Source organism: Hetaerina americana, unplaced genomic scaffold, assembly GCF_022747635.1.
Source record: "Hetaerina americana unplaced genomic scaffold, ioHetAmer1.1.p SCAF_3, whole genome shotgun sequence".
Classification (NCBI taxonomy): Eukaryota; Metazoa; Arthropoda; class Insecta; order Odonata; family Calopterygidae; genus Hetaerina; species Hetaerina americana.
Genome location: NW_027286874.1, coordinates 88150170 through 88173314, shown reverse-complemented (window position 1 = coordinate 88173314; position 23145 = coordinate 88150170). Strand labels below are relative to the sequence as shown.

Genomic DNA, 23145 nt, shown 5'->3' with positions numbered 1-23145 from the left:
CGGCACGAGTTCAGATTTTTCATTGCTTTCATACAAATAGTTCAATATATGTAGGTACTCCCTGGGCTGGAATCTATCTTTCGGTCAAAATGGGTAGTCATTTGACTTAGGTAAGTCCCATGCAAAGATTCTGTACAAATATAATTTCATGGTTGTCTCATTTTTGCGTTCTTATGCCCTTTATTTTAATAAATTATCTATTGAAAAAGATTAGAAATGTTTTTGGATAAGTTTCATCATCGACACTAGAAAGGTGAATATCTATCTATATCTATCTCTAGAAAGGTGAATATCTATATCTATCTATCTCTATGAAAGACGTACTTTTATTACTAAGTAGAAATAGCGTAAAGTACTTTACACATTTAGGTTACACATTTTTTTAATGAAGAATCGAGTTGTTTTTATTGAAAATCGAGTTGAATCGAAAATCCTTACAAGATGAAGACATTAAAATATGAATTGATTGGCCAATACCTTGAGGAAACAAATATTAGGAATCAAACTCTTCTGTTCTGAATAAATTAATATAAAGGTTTTGGCTTCTCCCTTCCATTACTCCTCTCCCTAATATTCTCCATGCCCTCAAATTACACAATTAGAGAAAAATTATCCTAACCGCTGGTCACCTCATATGAATAAACTTTGCTACGGAAACTTTTGAAATACACTAAAATGAATGATAAAGGGACGATACGGAAACATTTTCTTATGAAAACGTTTTTCTAAGATAGATGTACGTTGATAGAATTAACAGTATAAGGAAATAAATATGGTGTTGAAAAACGAGGAATTTTCTCGATTTTAGAAGAATTGATTTGAATTACTTTGGAAAAAAACTCACGTAATCATCCTAGGGGTGCGTAATTATGAACTGGAGAAAACCAAACCTAGGTTGACTAGCCCATGATCTTCATCTATTTGGGAAGATCGTCAAGTCTTCGCGTCCATTTCAATGATTTAAAAAAATTGTGACTCTTTACTCCTAATGCATTTATTTCTCTTGTGCCTCACAATTAGTACCTCTGAGACTTCTCGGAAAGCCTGCCTCGCTCTGTTTCCCACAAACAGCCGAGACGTTCACGTAAGTGTCAATGCACGACCTTAGACTGCAGAGTACAACAGGATGCACCAACGCATAGCGAGGCCGACGAATTATCGACATCGAAGCATCTACATTACAGACAAAATCTGGACCCGCTGTGAGAACCAATAATTATAGACAATGATCTGAAGGGATAGCAATTTGTCTCTGACCACTCGGCCAACAGACTGCTCTCTGTGAAGGCACGATATTGAAATTAATAACGAGTTGCGGTAAATGTCTCACCGAGCAAGGCAATGGAGGTAGCTGGTGGACAGTTGAAAAGTAAATATAATTCAAATATTAAACCCTTGAAGTTTTGTTGAATAAAAAGCCCGAAGACTTTTCGATTCCTCGTGGTGTTATCAAGCACTAAGATGAGCCGAAGCCTGAGGTACGCCTTGCGTACGCGCCCCATTACTTTAATTCTCAGGAGCGTACGTTGTCATTTGCCAAGCCTTTCTTTTGTCATCGAGTCGATTAAAATAGTTCTCATGTGTTTAGGCTTACCGAATATCCTTCTTACTTGCCGTCTCGTAAATCAGAACCAGACAGAATTATTGGTAATGCTCGTAGGGAGAGAAGGCGTGAGAGAGGGGAGTGGGGGTGCGAGAGAATCATAAAATAAATTATTCCCTCCCTTACACCATCGCGGGGGCCGTTTGCCAGGATGAGGATTGACGCAAAGCACATATCCCTGGCGTTATTTTCGTCCTGCCTGAATGGCTGCGCGCCGTAATGGACGTCCGCTGGCCTTAACCTTGCCCTTGATTTTTTTCACCTAAACCAGGACACACCCACCGAATATGAAAGTGTGGGGGCGACGCGATCGAGTTATTCCAGTGTATAATCTGGTTTGCCACCTTCATCTGGATCATGACCCGGGCCTATTGGTAGTAAATCAGGGCCGGCAGAATTTAGTCGAAGTAAAGGATTTGAGTCAAACATTAAACAATGAACAGAAATTTGTACATTAATCAGCAGTTTGAGTGCACAAAAGAGTATTGGCATCGTAAATAAACATTAATATCCAATATGTAGGTAAAATACATTTTTAGTGATGAGGAATGTGAAGTGTCTCTGTATAAAAGAGATGGGATCAACTCAAGCAACTCAGCACTATTTCTAGGGTATCACTCTCAATAAAATGAGCACTAAGAGCGGATATCACTGGTGGCTAATGAGGAAAGCTGGCTTAAGAGAAGTGGAGTGCTGTGTTGTGAATAGTGTTGGGAGGATACTAGCAGGAAGGGTTTGCAATTTGTATGCCCAAGTTTATTAATCAAGGTTTCTACAAAAGAAACTTTGCATTGAAAAATGTTTTGAAGGGTTCAGTCCATCATTCGCCTTAAATAAAATTGCAGGTGGAAATTCACTGTCATGATTACAGTCAGTGTAATGTTTGGCAAATAAGGAAGGTGAATATGTATAATTAAGTATGAGCATTACTCCTTGGCTTTAGTTCGAAAACCTTTGTATTTTCACGGTGACATTAACTACAGTACATTCGTTTTTTTTGTATGCCCTGTTTTCAACTACTAATTCTGTCCTTTTTACTGTTCAAGTTCTTTTTATTGTAGATTTATTTGGTTCTGTCTTTTGGTAGCAGTCTATGTTAAGATAAATGGATAATGGGAAAGTATAAGGGAAAATGAGAGATGATAAAAAAATGAATGCATAATAAAATTGAGCATTGCTGTACACCTTGAATAGATTAAGATTTTTTTTTACCTTTGCATGTATAACTCTTTGATTGCTGTGACAGTCCTAGTTGACCTAGTCAAAAACACAGGTTTTATTCCCATTTATTAAAGTAATTTTCATTGGTATTTTGGACCTTACTCAATGATTTCAAGTGAAAAACATTCAGTACCACATCTCCCAATGTGATATGTATGTGTTTCATAAGCATAACCTTGGCCACCTTTTCAGTTACTCAATGACAGCAAAGATATCATGACATTGTATGAGATTATCTTGTATTTAGAAGTCAGAAGTCATGTGTTTCCTACACTGGCTACTGTCATGATGAGCGATCGTATGGAAATTCCACAACACACCAACTATTGCTTGTTGGAGGCATATGGGTTGTTAGTAGCATTAATTGCAAGCCTTTGAAAATATTTTTGTTGTCCATATGATTTAGTATTTGACTGCTGAATGTTATGGGTGACCTACATGTCCAGTGGGATATCATCTCTTTATTGAGTTTCTAAAGGCTCAATCTCCAGAGCTCGTAAATAATAAGTCATTCATGTCTAATGCATGTCTTGAACCAATGGCCTTTAGGTTTGCAATCTTTTAGGTCTTTTTACAAACTAGATATCTGAAAATCTAATAAATATGACATTTTGTCCTTAAGTATTTCATTTTTCCTGGAAAGTACTCTGGTAAGAAGAAAATAATGTTTTATTCCATGGTCAGTGTCATCTTTTTACTATTTAAACAAATTATGACATGAAAAATAAGTAAAAATTATTTCGAGTTCATAAAACACATGAATTTTTTATCCCCGCATTGTGAAGTAGAAATATTGAGTGGGTCATTAAACCTTATTCCCATTCCTTTAGTTGTGCCAGGCAATGCAAATAGAGATGTGGAAGATGAATGGGAATGGGTGTGTCCAGACGGAGGCTGGGGATGGCTAGTTCTGGCTGGCAGTATGCTTGTGAATGCTTTGGTGCCTGGGATGGTAAAATCCTTCGGAGTCCTCTTCCTTGAGTTTCTTCGGGTATTTCATGCATCACCGCTTGCTGCATCATGGATCCCAGCCCTCTGCTATTTCCTCTACAGTTCACTTGGTGAGTTGGTGTTTTTTTTCTAGCAATAGTAGCACTAGTGGTAGACTATTTGGTAAACCAAACAATTGATTTCATCCATGGCATTTAATAGTGCTCCATAAGCTCTGGGCAAAATTTTAATATTTTTGTGATATACAACCTTCATTTAAGTTTACTTCTTACATTGGCTCTGTGAGTAGTTGCGTCAGACTGTATTGATTAATGTTTGGGATCATTTCTTTCCCAAATTGTTATAGTGTGAAAATTACTTGAATGCATTTATAATATATTTTATTGAATCATGATCTTGAAAGTTTTCAAAGAATTCTTTCAAAATTTGGCATTTGATTATTTTGTAAGACATGTGATTTTATCAAAAATACATAACTGCTCAGAGACTTGTTTTTTATGTTTAAGGCCCTAAAGGCTCCTGTTTTGCTGGAAAGGAAAATTACATTTTAAAATAGACACATTCCTCTGAGAATTTCAGTTGAGTAGTATGTACCAGAAGTTCAGAGTCAAGCAGTACTTCATTTCCATTGCTTATGTTTGTTACTTTTGATTTATGTGAGGGCATTAGAAGTTAAAGAAGGGTGAGATAACATTGCTTATCCTTTTAAAGATCTTTACCCATTATCAAATATTTTAAAAACCACAGTACATATAGCATAAAGCAATTAGGGATGAGTAAAAATTACTTTTTATTAAAAATATAATTAGGTGTGTTAGTTTTCAGATACCTGAATATTTAAACATTTTTAGTGAACCTGACTAATGAACATATAACTATTGCTTATGTGCTTATCTTGTAACACTGATTGGTAATGACGAAAATGGTGCCCATTGTGGAAAATAGAGGGCAAATAAAGGGAAACTTAGTGATGAGATTACTCAAAAACTTGTTTTTCTTACTGTTTTGATTCAGTCAATTGGGATCCATCATAGGTTAAGACTTGGCTGTAATAACACCATGACTTTGATGCATTCTAAATTCACTAAGCAAAGTGATTCCTCATAGTTATTTAGTGATAATAAATGCTGCAGAATCATTTAAAATTTATTTTTTTAAGTAAGCAAAGTCCATGGACTTATGTTAGATGAATGTTAATGGGAAGATTTCATGCAGTGTAAAAATTAAAAAAAAAGAGTAGCATAACATTTGATCAATCTCATAACTTCTTATCTTTCTCTTCTGTTCCTTCAAAATGCACTGATTTCAGGCTAAATTCATTTATAAGACTTTTTAATTTTCATTTCTGAGATTGAGATGCTTTAATATGTTAAGTTCCAGGAATGATTATCCTTTCAGTAGTCTTTATAAAACCCCAATTTGCCAGCCATCTCTCATATTCATGTGAGATTTCATTACATTTCTCCCTTCTCCATAATTTTTGCAACAATCTTAATCTTAATATATACTATGTACATGTGCTGATTCATATAAGCCTTTGACTTTCATCATTATGATTTTGGCTATTTGAGGACTGAATTGGAAAAAGTGTAACGCCTTATGAAATATCTCCTGTTTTAATAATCAGCATCAATGTATGCTACCTTTCGAGATTATACAAAATTAAGTTAATCAGTTTTTTGTTTTAGGATAGTGGGTTAAATAATATGTTTAATGATGTGAATAAACTTGCCCAATTATTTTACATTTTGGACACCATGCATTCCAATGGTCTTTTTATTTGAGTTGAATTATCCTCAAAGATATCATACCAGTATTGATTGGCAGTTAATGCCTGGGAAGTTAAATCCACAAACAGTCTTATTGGTTGATATATAAGCAAGCAATGGATTACTCATCCCTAATCACAATCCTGAAGACTTACTTGAATTCAACACCTCATCTATATATACTGAACTTGATTTGGAAACAGTTTGTGTTATATTGGATTGGCCCTGATTTCTATTTGCTGTGTATACCTTTGGACTGCAATGATAAGATTAACTATCATATATCACTAATTTACCTGATATTAAGACACCTTTATACATTTTAAAGGATGTGCTAAAGTTAATCCTTTCTCCAACCTTGCAAGTACATAAATGACTCTACGTTCTATTTTATTATAAGAACAGTATTTCTTTGAAATGCTAGTGGTGAGTAGAATATATAGCTGAAAGCAAAGTTTGTTTATTGAGGTTTTTTTCTTTGATTTTAATTTCAAAAGTGTTCTCTTACCTTTAACAAATGGACTTTTAATTGCTAAAGGTCCATTTATTTTTTTACTGTAATAATTTTTAGAGCTAGAAGTCTTTAAAAGCCCGAGCATAATGATACATAAGGAGCCTGTATTACTGCTATTTTGTATTAATTTTTTTGGTTGTACATTCCTTAAGAGATACATAGTTTTCATTTCATTTAGGTCAATATGCCATGATAGATATACTATATATTCATACTATATACTTATTCAAATAGAGCTTTTTATGCTGTCAAATATTTGGTCGCTTGAGAGGTGTGTACAGTTGCACACCATACCATGACTTGAATTGTTCTGCAACAGGCCCTGTTGCATGCATCCTGTCCAACCGGTTCTCCTACCGTACTGTCACCTTCTTGGGAGGGTTCCTGGCTGCGATGGGAATGATCTTAAGCTACTTTGCTCATTCCATCACCTACCTTTATTTAAGGTGAGTGATGAGACTGCTTGTCGGCTTGAGCCAGTCTTTTCTGTCAATGTCAAAGTGGTAAAATTTCAATTTGTTCAAAAGTATTTCAAAGAATTTTGTTCTTGTCATTATCTGAAAATATTATTGGAGCTGAATCATTATTATTATAAGTAATCATATTAGGTTCCCCTGAACTGGTTCTGATCATTTTGGTCATTAAATTTTAATGTTAACCATTGATATTTTGATATTAACCACTTCAGTATTTGACAGGAATATGCCGGCCATGCCTAAGCATCCCGTCAGCCATTAGCACTCACACGAGGGCTAAACATTTTATGAGTTTTTGTCATTCCATTAAGCCTCATCACTCTGACTGAGCCTCACTGCCTGACTGCAGGTTGGTTTTGGCTGCTATTGGCGAAAGTTTTCGAAGCTGCTCTAATGGATGATAAAATGGAGGGATTGGTGAAGTTGAGGAGTATAATCTAACTTTAGTGAAACATTGAAATTGACTAGTTTTGACATGGAAGTTTTTCAGTTGGTAAGACACATAAGTTCTGAGTTTTTTAAGGCCAAAACTATCCCTTCCACTTTATGGCTATGCATTTCATAATGAAATTTTCATGTTTTAATGGTCAGTGTTACTTAATGACCTGATATTATTAGAAATATTTGCCTGTGCATGATTTGGAATACATTTAATAAAAGAAGTGCCTATTATTTCAGATTCAATTATTGGTAGTTTTTTAACTTTAAAAATACTCTTCAATTCACTGCATAAATCATTCATTGATGTTATATTTTCACAGTCAGATGGCATTTTTTTCTTTGCAAAGAATTGTTTATGGTAGGAATATTTATAGAAATAGTTTAAATTTTTGAGTGTGCATTTTATGGAATTTTTGCATTGTCATATTTAATGATTTCTAACAAACTTACACTTATCAATGAAGAATCTTATCAAATTTTCAAGATAGGCACTAGTCTTTTAAATGATTTTGGAGTCACTGAGAGATATGTTCTGTTTTATCATTGATATATGATCAAGGGATGCTGCCAACAATCTATATATCACATAAAATATCTGATCACATTACTAATAAGGGTCCATCCAGGAGACATTATTTCTTGCACATAAAAATTAAAGTGGGAATAGTAGACAATAATAAATAGTAATGATTTACTCTTTGATTTGGGGCTGCTTTTTTTAGATTGTTTCTCAGGCAGTATTAACAAATCTACCATCCTCTCAAGTCAAAAAACGGTAATATAGAAAGTTATTTATTCTATATCACCATCAATAGAAGTTGAGCCATTAAATTAAAGCATTTCCATTTCCAATGCAGTTTTTCTGAAAATAGAATCAAGTATGATACATCATGCATTTTATACAAGAAATGAGTATTCTACCATAGTTACTATTTGATAATGCTACAAAAATTGCATTTCATCCTCCATCAAACAAGTTTATGCCCATGGTAAAAAGATGCTTTAATTCATTTTAATGCATAAATATTCTGGGAGCATTATTCAATATCCACTTAGATTATAATAAAAGTCAAATAGTAACCTAAGATTTTTTATCTTTGAAATTTTAGATTAGATTTTTCAAGTATAGTATGTTATCAATTCGGTGGCCAAATTAATATCCTTTCAAAATCCATCCTTACAAGGAAGTTATATGCATCCTATTGGAGACCAAGGTCATTTCTTACCCTCCTATGCCTTGTGCATCCACATCAATAGAAAATATTCTTAATCAAATATTAATTAGGGTAATTAAGAGCCAGATAATGATTTTTCTTAATTGCTTCTTCAGGGTTCAGATATTAATGTCACTTGTACATCAGTCTGTATATTGAAATAATAATACTTTATTAATTTTGAAAAATGGTATAACCATATTAAATGTCATCAATATAATTATTACAAGTAAATGAATTTGAAATTTAAAAATTAGCCAAATAAATAAGACCCAAAATTTAAGTTTAATATCTAAATGCTGAAGAGTTGGTTTAAAAAAAATGTGGTTGTATAGTCTACCTTGAGTGTGGAAAAAACAATCTGCCATTGGCAATTGCAAGGTAAAATGGGTGATATCTTGTACCAGTTTGTAGGTAAGTGGATGTGAGATTTTAAAATGATGCCCAATTTCTTTGCAGTCTCTGCATGCATTTGGCTCATATTTTACATAAGTAGGTGCCATAAAACTGGGTAACTTTGGACTTAGTAAACAACTTCAGGCTCTATTTTAATTATCTTTTTGATTGTCCCTGCATCAAACAGAATCCTCCAAAAGTATAAGGTATATTTTTAATATAAAATTTATCCCCTTAGAATTGAATTTAGGGAAACATCAAATTAAGCATAACATTTAAGGAACATACGCTGATGGTCCTTATCTAAATTTGTTAAAATACTGGTATCACAAAAGAAACAACACTGCATGAAATATTGGTATATTCCAAAAATTGATACTTAATTGTGCTATCTATCATCATTACTGTTGGAAAAATATGTCAGTGTTCTAGTAACATTTTTTTCAAGTTTTAAATATAATTTCACACATCTAAGGGTAACTTTAGGCAAGAGAAAACATATGTAAAGGTGGTTAGAGAATGCCTGCATGCCTGTGAGTAATAAGCCATGGAAAATAGTATGTTAATGAAAACATACAATCAGGATAACTTGATAATAGGTACTTATGCAAACTGCAAACCAATTTTTCAGTCAATAACCAGCAATAATGAAGACCAGAGAACATGATGAATAGATTTAATTGACATTGATGAACTAATAGTAATAGTAATGACATAGTGCCAAGTTGAGAAGAATACCTGAAGTACCCTTAAAATTTTATACAATACTCATTGTTTCTAATGTTTATGTACTTTTTTTTGTTGTCTCAGGCGTAACTTTGTGGAATTTGCATAACATATTGAAATGTAATGTATCAGAGATATTTTTTTAAATTATATGTATGCCTGAACTTGCCTGTACTAGGGAGTACTTCAAAGTATCATGAAAATAATTGCGTATCCAGACAGATTTTTACATTGTTATTATTATGCATACCTTTTATTACATATTTTAACTGCTGATAATATTCTATTATAGAGATGATCTGAGGACTTACTATTTTGTAATTATACAAAGAAAATTTATAACTTAGCAACAATGAAATGCCAAAATGCCTAAAATCAACAACATTTTATGGGACCTGCATGCCTATTTAGTCAATGGGTAGACTCATGGATTTAAGGAATACAAGATTGTGCTTCAAATGAATTATTCAAATCTGATTCTTGGAAACTCAAAGGATTCTTCATAAGAAGGATTTTCTGTTGAATGAAGCCACCTGCAATTGGAGCATGCAGTTCTGTTACTTCCCAAACCAAAAACCCTGCAAACTCCATATGCTCATGTAGATTTGTAATCTATTTCTCTTGTAAAGGTATCAATTATAAATATAGCATGTGACATACATTTGCGAAAAGGAAAATCTCGGGTGTCTTTATTCATCAGATGGTACAACATAAGGCATTCATTTTATAATATATTCATTAAATCTCTCGATTTAAATGCTTATGGTATTTACTAATATGGGTCCTTTTTTATTTGAAGAATTTTCTAATTTCATGAACCATCGTTTTTCCTGATTTTTTAAAAATTTTATATATTGTATTTATTAAAAATTTAGTTCATTTTTTTAGTTCTTGATAATTAGAACTTCTGATGACATGTTTTTCAAACTTTTTTGTGATTAAGGAACCATTTGTTTTTGAAAAATTAATGTTTACTAAAATGGCGTAAAATTTGGAAGGTTGAATGTTTTATGATGATCAGAAGAGATGTGATTTTTGGTATGAATTTCGGGTTGATATTACCCTAAAAATGCATAATTTTCTGAATCTATTTAACAGAAAGATATAAATAAGGGAAATACTTTTTTTCCTATTTCCAAGTTGAAAAAAGGTATTTCATTAAAAAAATGATTAATATTGAGTAGTTTACTGCATATTTTAACTGGTGACATTTCTTAAGGCAGTCACACTTGGATATATTTAATTATATCAGGAATAGAAAGATGCTTTGAATTGCAGAAATTTAGAGCTGAAGAAAATGCTGTGCTACGTCATCATAATTAATCATATGGAAGAAAAATAGAATGCACTTTAGTAAAAATAAAACTACTATAATTTTCGTGCCGAAGTGAAAATAAATTTTGGTTTTGCTAAAAATAAATTGAAAAATATAGTCTGTCTATGGAAAAAGATGGGTTATTTTACTCAGTCATTCATCTTTTTTAAATCTACTACCAATAAAATGATATTCAGCAGTCTGAGGAATGACAATAATAGATCTAAGTCCTACCCATTTGTAATTGAGGGATCTTAACGAAAACTAAATACTTGGTTGTTATATTAGTGTCCAGTGGATTTCTGAAACTGATTAATGTATATTGCCATAAAGTGCAAACCTGTCCAGTGTTGCGGGTCGTTTCTTCAGAAAAAAATTCCAACTGGAAAAAAGCATGATGCCTGGAATGAAGTCTGTTGGCATGTGAAGAGACATTTTGAGACAGTACCAAAGAAAAATGAAAAGCAACTGTTGATGTGGAACCAATTATTTCTCAAGTCCAAAACCACCAAACTGCGACTCACTTAATATTATTTCAAATATAATTTAATATGAAAGAAAAATTTTTCACTTCTGTTAAAAAGATTTGAGTATTAAGGTTCAAGTCACAGAAAAATAATGACAAACTTTTCAGGGATTGTGATTTTTTTCTGTGTGCTGACTGTTGAGTCCTTTGGATCAATGGCCTCCAATTACAGGGTCATACTATTGTTATTTCCTCATTTTACCCTCTCTTTTTTTCATTGATTTATTTTTTGTACTTGATGACACAAAAATCGATCATTATTTTCACCTACGCATCAACTTACTCCTACTGTCTACGAATCACCACTCTACATCATCAGCACTGTGCTCAATTCAGCAGCTTGCTAATCAGCAGTTTAAAGTGTAGCGAACATTAAACTTCAACTTCCCCTTCCCCTATCCACAACTCCTCAAGGTCTATGGAAGCTACTTTTTGAATCCTGTGCAACTTTTCCAATATTTTTCAACCTGAAGTTTGGGATCAAATTGAACTTTTCATGAATATTTTTCAAAGTGAGATGTTTTGGTTGTTCACCACAGAATCAATCATAATTTTGTGAAAATTTACAATTTTTCCATGAATTTTGACTGTATTGCACTTACTGTAAGAACCAAAAAAAATTTGCATCCCTAATGATCAGGTTAAGACAAATATCTTGGAATCTTAGGTGTTTGATTTGTATAATTAACCCTTTCAGACTTAATGTTTGATGGATTTATTATAAATTTAATAGTAAATGCATTTATACCTGATTGCTCATAAGTTGACTATGGCAAACCATTTGCATTATCTCTATTAATATTAATGATAGAGTTTCATTTAAAAATTGTACATTCACAGTGAAACCAAAGGGATTCATTTTAAAAGTCATAGTTTTTTGATATTCAATAAATATTTTTTTAACAAAACCACTTTATAAAAAATGGAAGATGTGGAGCTATTGGCTGTTAAAGTAATAATCTCAAGAAAGAAGATCCTAAGGCCAATAAAAATAATTAAGAAGAAACTCCTATACCGGTATTTCGGTCACACAGGTGACCATCAACGGGGAGAAAATCAAATAGGGCACTTGAACTAAGAAGAGGAATGTGCACAGGCACCGTCCAAAGTCAAGTTACTTGTCACTTGACTTTGGACGGTGCCTGTGCACATTCCTCTTCTTAGTTCAAGTGCCCTATTTGATTTTCTCCCCGTTGATGGTCACCTGTGTGACCAAAATACCGGTATAGGAGTTTCTTCTTAATTATTTTTATTGGCCTTAGGATCTTCTTTCTTGAGATTAAAACCACTTTATGAACAATTATTTGGCTATAGACTCATACCATGAGAGGGATTGCTAATGTGATGAAGGGTCAAACTTACCTTGGTTCAGCTTTTGAGAGAGGGCACTAGTGTCCCATTGAGAGTAGTCCCAATGGGTAACATTTTAGCGTGGGAGCTTTTTCCTATGGGTAGCCTTTAAAAATGGTTTAGTACAGAGAAATAGAGAGTGTATCATGGTATTCAGTACACATGAGGTGATTCCCCGCAAATTCTATGTGTGTGAAAGTGTTAAGAAAGGTATTATAAATACAGTTAATATAAGGTTACGTTATTCTACTAGTTTCCCCATGGTTAATTGACTGATACTAATTTCACTGACAAAATAGACTTCCTGCTCCATTGAACATACTACATTGAATTTAAAAGGACTATTTTAATGTGAAGTTAAACCAAGAATGAATGCTCTCCAAAAACTTTAATATGAATGCTATTTGATCATTTAACTATTGAGTGTCTATGTTAATGTGAAGAAATTTATACTTAGCATAACTTTAATGAGATAGATTTAAAGTTAACTGACAGTTACAAGTATTCTAATAGATATTATTTAAGATTTTTAAGTTTAATGTAATTTTAGGAATAATAAATTGTTCATCTGCTCCGCATGAAATTTTATGTCTTCATTGATAATGCCTCATTGTATTTTGAAATCAGTTCTGGCTTAGCTGGGCCATCAGATACAACTCGCACACAAAGTCAGGAATTGGTGAAGAAAATTATGATGTGTAAAAGACTGGTGAAATTTTGCTGGTCTTACACTCATTGAAGTATAAACCAGTATGTAAAATATCTAGTTCGAATATTAGAATACTGTAGCTGAAATGCCCTTCATGAAGAAGACTCTGTCTTCAATAACCTCTGTTGAAACTCTCAAGATAAAGCCAGATTTTAGTACCTATATGTTTGTAATTTCACAGCTTGAAAAAATTCTAAAATAGAGTCAATGACCTTTTGTGTTAATTATTGTGGTCAATGGAACACCTTTCTGAAATATAATTGGAAATGAGTTTTATATATATGTAAGGGGCGGGGGGGGGGGGGGGGGGAATTGGTCAACAATTACAAATGAATGGTGCCAGAAACTGAGATCCTGTCATTAATGCTTACAATTCCTGCTATGCATCATGGTGGTTTTCTGGTGGTTTAGGCATGGATGTGGCTAAATAAGGCAGTGTATTATTTATTATAATATTTGGCACACAGAATCTTAGCTGCTTTAAAATGATCTTCTGGATGTCATGAGACATTGTGACTAGAAAAATGCAGTTTTTATGGGAGAAGGCCGAATGAGACAGGTGGTAACTGTAAAAACCTGCCACAGGTGTAAAGTTGCCTGGTTGTATAGTCATTGTAGTTTTAGTAATTTAAAGTGAATAAGATCTCAAATACCAAAATATGTTGATGTGATCAGTTGCATTCCTTTGTAAAGTACTATTTTGAGTTAATTCAACAAATAGCCTATTGACTATAATGAGGCATTCATATCACATTGGTAGTAAGCAACCATTTACATCAGTAGAAAAATTGATAAGATCAGAGTAAGGAAGGAAATCAGAGGCAAGGCATGGAGCAGACCTGAGTATTAGAGAATGGATCATTCATTGAATTTATGAATGTTTAATGTTTGGTCCAACAGGATTCAGTTGACTCTAGGACTGAACCCACACAATCATGTTATTCCTTTTTTGAAATTAAAAGTAAGATAAGTCAAGAGATTAAGGAAATTGTAGTGTATTGCTCTAAGTCATAACTTTTGTGTGAAAAGATTCAACAAATGATGAGAAACTGTGGAGAATACTTGATTTACTATTTTCAATTGATTTTCCTTTGCACAAAACAAATACAATGCATACTAATTGAAAAAAACATTTCTAAATTATTAAGTATTGCTACATAAGCCTCAAAACTAAGAATTGTATGTATCAGAGCCATATGCTGGACAGCTAATACATATATTCCTAGGCCTTCTTCCAATTCTTCTTACGTATTCCAATGTGACATAAGCTATTTCATAGCTTTTTTAGTCTTAAGAGTTTTTGGTGCCAAATCAAATGTGGTTGTGTACGGGATATTATGTCATTTTCCACCCAAATAACTTAAAAGAAAATAGTAGATAAAGGGAGTTCATGCATGAAATCACTCATCCAAAAAAACTTGGAAACAATACACGTAATGATGCCATGATACATTAACTATTTGAATCAAAGAGGCTTTAAACCCAGTTTGATTAAAACACGCTATATTATGGCATATTTGTAATGGATCATTATGGAGGCCATGGTGCCAAATGTTATTTTAACATTTTAAACTAAATATCAAAGAATCTTTTTTAAATCCTTCTTGTTAAAAAAAAAGCATTGTCTATCCCCATTACCTTAGTAGCTATAGGTTAATTGATTGACAAACATGGCCATTACTCGGTGGAACTTATGCATATGCATTGAGTTGAATTAACTTAATATCCAGCTCCTCTAAAACATTTTATTTCACAATCCTGGTTTGAACATTACGTTGTCAACTTCAGGCCTAGACCTGAAAAAATCTCCAATAAAAGGAGAGACAATTCATTTCACAATAAATATTGCTAAATAATTTTCAAATAATTTGACAAAAATTGAAGAATTGTAAAATAAATTTTTTTTAAATATATTTTTTTAATATCAAACTACTTATTTTACTACATCATTGACAAAAATGCATGAGGATATTTTAGTCACTAAAATTTTTAGTTAACAATTTTATACCATCTTACAAATCTGTGTCAGGGTTTTTAGTGGCTGAAAATTTAGGTGATGATGAATTGTTGCCCAATAATTCCATGATAAGACCAATTAATAAAATCCTTTTGAAAACCTATCACTTGAAAACCACTTTGCCCTAAGCCAATCACTGTACCCACAAAACATAATGGCAATATATTTATTGAACAGGGAAACCCCTTTACAAAAAGAAATTTCATACTAAGTAAAAACAGATAATAAGACAAAGCTGAGAAGAGAAAGAGATACTTAAATTAAAAAAATAATAAGGGCCACTGATTTTTTATGTCCATGGTAAACAGTGACTGGAATGGTTCTTGTGGAATTAATAATTAAATACTAATATCTTCTGCATCGTGAATTAATGTTTTATCTGGTGAACCATGCATCAATTATGCATTGACTACTATTTAGCTAAAATATTTCCTTCACCAATGCAAATTCTTTCTTTTGATGCAACAGATAGGAGCATTTATTCTGTGTTTTAAAATCGCTTAGGGTTGAAGAATACTTTATCCCCAATAATCAATGTGTAATATGCCTATATCAAACTTTATTTCCATGTTCATTTATTATTGCTAGGTAATTTCATCTGAATATCACCAGCATTTTCCAGCACTAGTTGGAAAATTACTTTTAAACTGAATCATCACAGCGATAATATCTAATGACGTAATTTGATACCAGGTTTTCCAGCATTTTGTAGTAAATTCCATTTTTCTTGGTTTCTTTTCTAACCCAAAGAGGCTGTGTATATATTTGATGATATAGTTTAACAAACTGAGTAAAAGCATGCATCTTCTCAATAATAAATGTATCTTTTCACAAAATATTTACCAACCTTCAAACAAATTTACAACAAAATACAAACCTTCTTTAATATAGAAATTTATAAACTTAACTCCAGAAAGGAGATTATCGTAGGACCTAAACAGTCAACTTCCTTAAGTTTGAGTGAAGTACTGAACAGTCCCATTCCTGCCTCTGACCCTCTTGGATCCATCATTACTCACATCCTTATCTTATGATTAAAACAAAATTTCAATTTAGAATTTAATGGTCTCATGTTATTGTGCCACTGTTACAAATATATTTCAATGGATTGTTCCAATGAATTCTTTACTACTGCTAATACTTGCCACATATTGGCTCGCAAGGAAATATGGAGACAATATTTTCAGCCCCCATTTCAGCTAACCCTACAACGTTTAAAAACAATAGAACAGGTTTGGTTTGAAAAATGAGAATGCCAGAAATGTACATAATGCCTGTCCACCTATTTTTAAGATATAATACTACTGTAGAATTACTTAAAGGCCTGTCAAATGTTTTATCCACTCTTAACCACTAAGCAAGTATCCTTTAATTTATTTTTTTAGCATTATCCTAGCTATTAATATTGAACTATTTATGCACATAAAATGGAAAAGTTTTCATGTTAGAACATGCTAACGTAAATCTTCTCATCCCAGCATTGTGGCAAAATTTACATATTTGCTTGGATAACTGCTTCTGCTCTCCAAAGACTTTTCCATCCTTATAGTTGAGTGAAGCATTACAAAACCCTGTATTTAAAGCAATGTTCTAATGATTTGTTGATGGCAAGAAGTACATAGTTACCATATACCTTTGTGCATTTACACTGCAGTTATAGAATTTATTATGTGTAAATTATGATTTTGATATTATTATGTTCATATATTTAGAAATTACTAACTGAAATAGATTTTACATGCAAAATTAAAGTATTTGGTTGTGGTTAAGTGTGAGTTGTGTTAAATATACTGATGATTTAATCACTAATGATCTGTTTTAACAGCATGAGCATGACAGCGTACAATTTAATGTTTGCCACAAGTCCAACAATCTATTGTGTCCCATGTTAACCATATTCATGTAGGTGCAAGCACCTTAAGAGTCATGGAAACATAAATGGGATAGAACGTGGGTAGGTAGACATTCATGGTATCTAACCAGCCTGCTCCTGTTTTGATACTTTTTCATAATTGAGGTAGTTTTCATTTTAAAATTATTGCATTGTATAAAAAGGGAAGGAATATAATTAATCACAGTAAAGTGAGAACCAGAATTCATTTATAATCAAATACCTTCCCATTTCATATGCCTTGTAAAATTTTGATTTCAAACCACATAAATACTAGTATAAATTTTTGGACAAAGATAACTGAGTCTGTACTTATGTATATTAAAGTGACCATTAAAATTATTTAGGTGCATAAAGATGCACAAAGTAATAACTTGTATACTGATAGCAAATGTTTTCATTCAACTGAAGTAACTGTGCTGATTTAATGCAATGCTCTTTCCTTATTATATGAAATCATATTCAATCATCTTTGAAGTGGAGTGGGTTGGATTGATTGTTGTCCATAAATATGATATAACTGTACTATATATTGATATTTCATAAATCAAAAAGCCACAATTCAAGAATGGAAGATAAGCTATAGTGTTGAGCATCATTATGTAAAAATTCATGACATTTTAGTTTGAGCAAGGAGTTACATTTTTTATTTTGACCAAAATTTTTGCATAAATTTCCTATCTGGATTGTATCTTTTTGTGTTAGAATCCCATGTTGTTGGTACAATTAGGTTGCCCATAAATGCTCATCCTCATATTGATTTTCATTAACTGCTTCCTTGTAGCTATGGTATCCTTGTTGGAGCTGGTGCTGGACTCGCATTTCCTCCTGGCGTCTTCATCGTTGCATCATACTTTGACAAAAGGCGTGGGCTAGCAAATGGTCTCTGCGTGTCAGGCAGTGCTCTTGGATCAATCTTACTTCCTCCACTTTTGCGACTTCTTCTTGCAACGTATGGATACAGGTATGTTTTACTGAGATAAACCATTTCCTTTGACTACAAGAGGTTGCTTGAAAAAAAGGAAGCCCCTTTATTTAAAGCCTTTTTCTTAAGAGTAATTCATAAAAAGGAAAAGCATTATTAGTAAGATTCAAAGTATTCATAAAAGGGCTCTAATCATCAGTTTTTCGCATAAAAATTATGTATAAAAAGTATCGGGAATATTTCTGTAAAAATAAATTTATTTCATATATTGCTATAATACTTCAAAATTCTTCAAAGTACATCCCTTAAGTGTCAACACACTTTTGCCACTGGCTTTTCCACGACTCAAAGGCTCCATTGGAAGGCTCGAAGGCTCCAGACTGGTAGGCAGATTTCGAAAGGTCCTTAAGTGTACACGTGCGAGCTACTGAACCATAGCGGTGTGAGCTCGGTGCAATGTAGTCTCGTCAGGAACAAATTGTAACTGATACTTTTTATACAAACCTTGTATAATTGCTTTCAAGAGTGAGACTTGGTTTAGAATAATTTTAAATTTTTAATTGTTGCAGAGGTGCAGTCCTACTGATGGGTGGAATAACTTTTAATGTTTGGGTTGGTGCAATGTTTTATCATCCAGTGGAGAGACACATGAAAAGAGTTCGACGAAAAGATCTTTTGGCCGTTGAAAGTGCTAAAGCAACAAAGGCAAAGGTGAGGCTATCATTCCAGTAGTATTTTGAATACACAATCATGTGTGATATGTGTCTAGTTTAGTAATGGAAGGAAGAGTGAGAATTTATTTTGCAACATTAAATTGGATTCTTTCAGATGGCTTATTTATCGGTACAAATTTATGTAAAATTATTATATGTGTATTTTATAGAACTGAGGCCTCATGTTATGAGTTTTATGTTTGACAAAATTCTGTAATCTAAAAGCCTCAAATCATTTATCTCTAGTGAATGTTTTCAAAAATATTCATTGCTTGGTTATAAAATGTCCAATGTAAGTATTCAATGGTATGAACTTTTGGTTACCTTTTGAGCTTTACGTGTGAGGCTAATTAAGCAAATCAGATTAAATAACCTGATGTAAAAACATTTGTAGAAAGTGAAAAACTATGTAAATGCCAAATTCATAGTAATGGTGTGTAGCGATTAAAAACTGTAGAACCATATTCTGATAAAGAATTAAAATCTTTATATGTAGACTGGTTTGGACCATGAGGAAGGGGATGACGTGGCTCAGACTGCATTACTGCCAAGATCAGAAGCTGTCCCCATTCCAGGCCAAAGAAAAGTATTTTGGTATGTTGGTAAGTCGCCGGGGGATGAAGAGGAAGGTGGTGTTCAAGGAGATATTGGCAGTGACGCCCGAAGAAAGTCATCAACAGTGCAGCAGCAGGCATCAATCCACAGACGTAGGAGAAGAAGTTTCTCTCCAGTCGATGAACGACCTCTGGTGGAAGTAGATGAGGAAGAAGAAGCAGCTTTTCACAATGCCATTATTAGAGGTAGGAGGGCAGAAAAAGCTTCCTCTAACCATCCCTTTTTTGCATGATTTTCCTGCCATAAGTTGTTAGGTTGCAAAATACTGCATATATTGCAATGTGTTCACATGGGCTAATTTGTACGGTGGGGATTCAATTATCATGTATTATAATAAATTTTAAGTTACTTTTTCCTCTGATAGGGCTTTTTTAAATAAATTATTTGGGTTACAAATAGCACATTAAAAATTCAATATTATTGTGGTTATAACATATTAATTGAAAATGTTCTGAGTGATCACATATTTTAACTTCACTTGCTAGTTGCCAAGTCATCCAATGCTTGTTGCTCTAGTCAAGAGTGTGGAGTAATGTTAAGAAGTCCTGCTTTAACCTGAGTAGAAAGAGGTACATATTAATGTTCCATAAATTGACATGTAAGAGAAGAGTAAAATAGAAAGGTTATCATACTAACTGGCAAGATAATCAAAGGAAGAAACTATGCAATCAGAACCCAGCCAACAACACTTGTCACATACTCACTTGCCAAAATGAAGGCTGAAAATTGAGACTACTAGAACATCTACTTTTCTTGCATATTTGAAACAACAACTTATTTATCATCAAACTATTACATTCCTTATTACTCATGGTCTTTTGGCAAAATATTATCTATTGATAGATCCTGCTTATTGATTATCATAGTCCCTACCAACAAGAATTTCCTTCCCGCCATAGAATTCATTGTCACTCATTTTGTACAACTTACCACATCTACTCTGAAAATACGCCCTTGTTTACATACATATGGAGTTTTTCTCTAGAGGTATAAAGAGGAAAAATAAACACCGGAGATTTGAATGAAAATAAATCAAAACTTGATAAAACACAGAATGAAAAATAAAATATGTACGTATGTTAAAGTAGGTACTGTATGCCCAAATTAGGGAGACTGAAGAAAAAAGCTTCACCTATCAGGCAGTAGTACTTGTATAGATTCCTTTCAAACTTGAGATAGGAATTAAAAAGATCACCAGCGGAAATGCTCTTGAGGCACTAGTATACAATCCCAGCAATTTAGGAAATATTTCAATGACAAGCTTGAGTGGGTCTATGAGACACATGTCAGACCAAATTGAAGTTAATGAACCCATCAATCATGACAATGTAGGCATAGCATGCCAAATATGCATGTGCAATAATATGTTACAATTCATCACAGGAACCATTTTGTAAAAATATGTATTATTTTAAAGTTATGACCTTCCATGCTACTGCTGAAACTACCTCTAGTTAAGAGTTGAGAAGGATGACAGTCAGTGTTCTAAATGTTTTTTGAAGAAACTCCTCTGTGGCCCCTCTGAGGTTTTATCTTATGAGAAATCTTGACCCACATAATTTGAATGTGGAACAACCACTCCATCCAGTTTCTCTTTAGTCTCCTGAGGCAATTTGCCTTTCATAAAGTAATTTTTGATCAACGCCCAAACTTCTCTTTCATCCATTTTTTGGAAATCACTGAACTTGCTTGATTAAAAAAATGCTAAACACAGAGTTCATAGTTGCCTTATTTAGCTGAAACTTAGGGTATGTTCCTTCAAGAGATGCTACTTACCAAAGCTATCTTTGAGACATGCCAGTGATGCAATCTCTTTGACTTTGAATGGACTTTTAAAGTACTCTTGTATTATTGGGGTTAACATCAGTATTATAAGTAGTCCTGGATTTGCTGTAGTCCAGACATATGGTTTATTGATGTTAAACTATGTTTTATTGAGTTTTAACAATGCTAGTGAACTATAGTAAAATACACTTGAGCAAATTTTTTTGTCAAAAATACAAGCCTCTATGAAATTATGTAATACACTTATTGTTGTAGGTTGATAAATTTTAACAGTAAGTCAATGGTTTGACATCGCAAAATTCACACTAGGTAAAACTTGGTAAAATTATAATTACAAAGTTAAATCTTCATGCAGCACTACCCTGGAATTACAATGCTTTTGGGTTGGAACTGGATTTTGATTATTTGCTAGCAGCTATTAATAGATATCTAGTTGCTGATTATTTGATCAGAAATTAAAATTGTAGCTGATGAATTTTAATCTTATCTGATAATGTTAATTCCAATTACATCAACTCCTCTTGGATTCCAAGATAATTTGAGAGCTCTTTGGCCTTTTTCACAGTCAGAATCAGGATTTTTTGTCTGCTAATTACTTTTCTTATTAACATCATTAAATATACTTAAAAGCAGTTAAAGTATATCACTTTTCTGAGGTTACTTTTAGTTATATAAATACGTATCTACTTTTATTCATACCATTTTGCTACTAAATAAATAATGGAAATATTTTTTCCTTACAGCTGACTATCCAAAAAAGAATGAGTCATCACAAGAGGCTGAAACAAATGTAAAAACTCAGGAAGGTGAGAGTGTGGCAAGAAAAGAATGGCGTTCAGGAAGTCGACAGAGAAAAACTAGCCGTGGGTTTGCAGAAAGTGTACCTGAGGAGGTGGAAGATGAAGAGGGGCTGGATGAAACTAACAAGACTGATACAAAGCTTTTACAGGGAGAAACCTCTCGTTATTCCTCCCAAGGAACGGCTGCCCTGGCTGATTCGACTGCTATGATGGGCTCCACTCAATCTCACCTGCATCACCTGTCCCCAAAACAATCGATGCTTCCTCGAAGTCTATCTGCTGCTTCCTATGCCTCCACATCCACTGCACCACCACCTGCACCAATGGGCACAATGCCCTCTGCACTCTCTGCATCATCCTCAAGTTTTCGTTTTGTGAGTTCCATACACCATGGCAGTGCATTGGCAGCATTGCAGACCGAAGGAAGTGTGTCTGTCCTGGCTGCGTCAACCTTCACGCTTAAGTCGGTGGGGCAGGCAGTTGGCTGGGATGGAGGTCTCTGGGAGAGGATAAGGTCAAACTTACTGGGGAGCTCAAGCACGGCAACTGAGCACAGGTGCAGGCCATGCAGCTGCAACTGCAGGCAGGGTACAGAGAAGCCCGAGGAATCAAAGATGGGTGGCATACAGATCTCTGGGAAGAATCTGCCAGCATTAGAAAGAATTTCAAACCACCACTCCCTCGACCGAAAGCAAAGGGGACAGGCTGAAGAGAGGAAAATATCTGTGGCATCATTCATCAGTGCCAAGGATGTAAAGGTGCAGAGTGGCAATATGGATATGCCGAGGAGGTGTCTCAATTGTCAGTGTTGCACGCCAAGCTGCACCCCTGTTGGAGGGAGTGAAATGAATGGCCTTGGCTTGTCCCATGACTCTTTGCATGCCCAGGATTGGAGCTCAAATCCTGAAATTCCAAGCAAAGATGATGGGCTTGCTAAAGCAACAGGTGAGCCAAAAAGTGAGAAGGAAAAGAACTGCCTGCTTCCAGGGCAGTTTGTCAAGAAGGAAGACAATGGTAATATTGTTGATGTAACTGACATAACACAGAAATCTGGCGAAAAGAGCAAATCCAAGAAAAAATCCAAGGATGCTAAATCAGTGAGTACATTTTTCTCCCCATTCATTACCTTGACATGTGTACGTAAAATGGTAGAATGTGAAAAGTATTTCATCAAAGTTGATTTTATCT

General features: G+C 33.7%; 1 protein-coding gene across 1 annotated transcript in view; it reads left to right on the top strand.

Annotated features, from left to right (window-relative positions):
- The window catches only part of LOC139690996 (uncharacterized), a 52435-nt gene that overhangs the window by 20566 nt on the left and 8724 nt on the right, over positions 1 to 23145 (top strand). Inside the window, exons 2-7 of the mRNA XM_071588695.1 lie at positions 3655 to 3885; positions 6378 to 6504; positions 17904 to 18083; positions 18614 to 18755; positions 19254 to 19557; positions 21901 to 23054. Of these exons, the coding sequence (XP_071444796.1) occupies positions 3655 to 3885; positions 6378 to 6504; positions 17904 to 18083; positions 18614 to 18755; positions 19254 to 19557; positions 21901 to 23054 (2138 nt within the window). The remainder of the gene's footprint in view (positions 1 to 3654; positions 3886 to 6377; positions 6505 to 17903; positions 18084 to 18613; positions 18756 to 19253; positions 19558 to 21900; positions 23055 to 23145) is intronic.